Here is a 2,500-nt window from a genome sequence, read left to right as displayed (position 1 = left end):
CTTCCTTCCTTCCTTCTTTCCTGTCTTCCTTCTTTTCCTTCCTTCCTTCTTTCTCTTCCTTCCTTCTTTCCTTCCACCTGTCCTTCCTTCTTTTCCTTCCTTCCTTCTCTTCCTTCCTTCTTTCCTTCCACCTGTCCTTCCTTCTTTCTTTCCTTCCCCGTCCTTCCTTCCTTCCTTCTTTCCTTCCTTCCTTCTTTCCTTCCACCTGTCCTTCCTTCTTTTCCTTCCTTCCTTCCTTTCTTTCCTTCCTTCCTTCCTGTCTTCTTTCTCTTCCTTCCTTCTTTCCTTCCACCTGTCCTTCCTTCCTTCCTTCCTTCTTTCCTTCCACCTGTCCTTCCTTCCTTCCTTCCTTCCTTCCTTCCTTCCTTCCACCTGTCCTTCCTTCTTTCCTTCCTTCCTTCCTTCCTTCCACCTGTCCTTCTTTTCCTTCCTTCTTTCCTGTCTTCCTTCTTTTCCTTCCTTCCTGTCTTCTTTCTCTTCCTTCCTTCTTTCCTTCCACCTGTCCTTCCTTCCTTCTGTCCTTCCTTCCTTCCTTCTTTCCTTCCACCTGTCCTTCCTTCATTCCGTCCTTCCCTCTTTCGTGTCTTCTTTCTCTTCCTTCCTTCCTTCCATCTTTTTAATGACCCCAAATGACATTAAATAGTTCTGTATGTGGCCCTTGATTGAAGATGAGTTTGACTCCTCTGCTTTAAACCATGTATTAAGTAGAAGGAAAGAATGAAACCTGATGAAACGTGCACTAAGCTGAGCCCAGTCTTTATATTAAACGGTGTTGTGACCTCATTAGCGGCCCTGCAGTGGGTTTTTCAGGCCGCTCTGCTCTGCTGTTATAATCCACTGAGCCCTCTGACAGGCTGACACCATTCTCCAACCCCGGACACAACACACATTTAAACTGAATCCAACTCTCAGAAACCAAAGCCAACGGCGGATATTTGGCGGCCTGAACCGGCTTTACCCTGAATCTGCTTTGGATGAACTATAGCGAGGGTTCATAAAAAACACTGGTGATGGGAGTTTTCCAGCCGGCCATCGCTCTTTATTTAGATTAGTAGCAATTAAACTCCATGCCAGACACTTTTAACTCTTTTCATTAAATATCTTTATTCTATATTCCAAAAATCTACATGAACTAATGAATACATGTTAATATAAGAAATGATCTCCCTTATAAATCATGTCAGCATCCATTAAAAAAAATAGCTGAACTTAGATTTTGGCTTAATTGTATTTACTTTGTTTTTTTAACCTCATTGTTTGGCTGCTGTTACATTTTAATTCCCCTTTTAAATGAACACAGCTTCTATCTATCTATTAATGTATTACACATGATATATTTAGCCTATAAAACAAATAAATTAAGCCTTTTTTGACATGTTTTATGAGATAAACACACTTTAACACACATGTAAACAAATGTTAGTCTCATATTAAACAACCTCTATTAACTATGAGACATTAAAGGTTTAAAATACAGTAAAATATCTGTTTCTCATTCAGCTGTGGATCTCTGAAGCAGTGGAGAGCCAAACTCATCTTCATTCAACGGCCAATTAAATCTGATGAGGGAAGGAAGGAAGGAAGGAAGGAAGGAAGGAAATATGGAAGGAAGGAAGGAAGGAAGGAAGAGGTGGAGAAAGGAAAGAAGGAAGAGGGGGAGGGAGGAAGGAAGGAAGGAAGGAAAATAAGACAGGAAATAGAGATGGGAGGAAAAGAAGACAGGAATGAAAGTGGGTCGGATTGGATCCCTATGCGGCCGGTTCTGGCCCACGGGCCGCATGTTTGACTCATCTTCATTCAACGGCCAATTAAATCTGATGTGGGCCGGATCAGTAAAGGGAAGGAAGGAAGGAAGGAAAGATGGAAGGAAGTAAAGAAAGGAAGGAAGGAAGGAAGGAAAATAAGACAGGAAATAGAGATGGGAGGAAAAGAAGACAGGAAGGAAAGTGGGCTGAATCGGACCCCTATGAGGGCCGGTTCTGGCCCACGGGCCGCATGTTTGACCCCCCTGCTAGCTGTTTACCTTCACATTTGTTGGGGAGATGAACCCAGTCATCGTCTCCTTCTTTCCGCGCCGCTCCGACCCACGAAAACACCAAGAAAAACGACACGTGCGCTAAAATCATATCGCCTGATCTGGTTTGAGTCTGTATCCGGTTTTTAAAAAGTCTTATTAAACTGTGTTCTTTTAATAAAGAGGCAGCAGAGGACCGGTTTCATCTCGATCTCACATCCTCTTCTGGTTCATCACAGCTGCTGCAGGAATCTGACAGGGCTCACTTCCGCTTTGGGTGAGGAGCACCAATCAGAGAGCTAGAAGTGGCAGCAGCTCGACCAATCAGAGGCGGAGGCGGGTCAAAGAGGAGAATATATTAAAGAGGTTTCACTCTGTTTCCGTTTTATGATACAGACAAAAAAGGAAGTGAAGCTAAGTAGATATAAACGGTTGGGGGGGGGGGGGGGGGGTTACTATAGAAATGTAATAGATTATAGATTATTA

General features: G+C 43.2%; 1 protein-coding gene across 1 annotated transcript in view; it reads right to left on the bottom strand.

The window, feature by feature from the left end:
• Positions 1 to 2,269, bottom strand: part of cnpy3 (canopy FGF signaling regulator 3) — a 13,709-nt gene extending 11,440 nt beyond the window's left edge. The window contains exon 1 of the mRNA XM_053343794.1: positions 2,024 to 2,269. Within this exon, the coding sequence (XP_053199769.1) occupies positions 2,024 to 2,126 (103 nt within the window). The 5' untranslated portion in view covers positions 2,127 to 2,269. The remainder of the gene's footprint in view (positions 1 to 2,023) is intronic.
• Positions 2,270 to 2,500: the final 231 nt, after the last annotated feature.

The sequence above is a fragment of the Scomber japonicus genome, chromosome 22 (assembly GCF_027409825.1).
Source record: "Scomber japonicus isolate fScoJap1 chromosome 22, fScoJap1.pri, whole genome shotgun sequence".
Classification (NCBI taxonomy): Eukaryota; Metazoa; Chordata; class Actinopteri; order Scombriformes; family Scombridae; genus Scomber; species Scomber japonicus.
The sequence above is the reverse complement of the archived record's forward strand: the minus strand, read 5'-3'. Positions and strand labels throughout refer to the sequence as shown.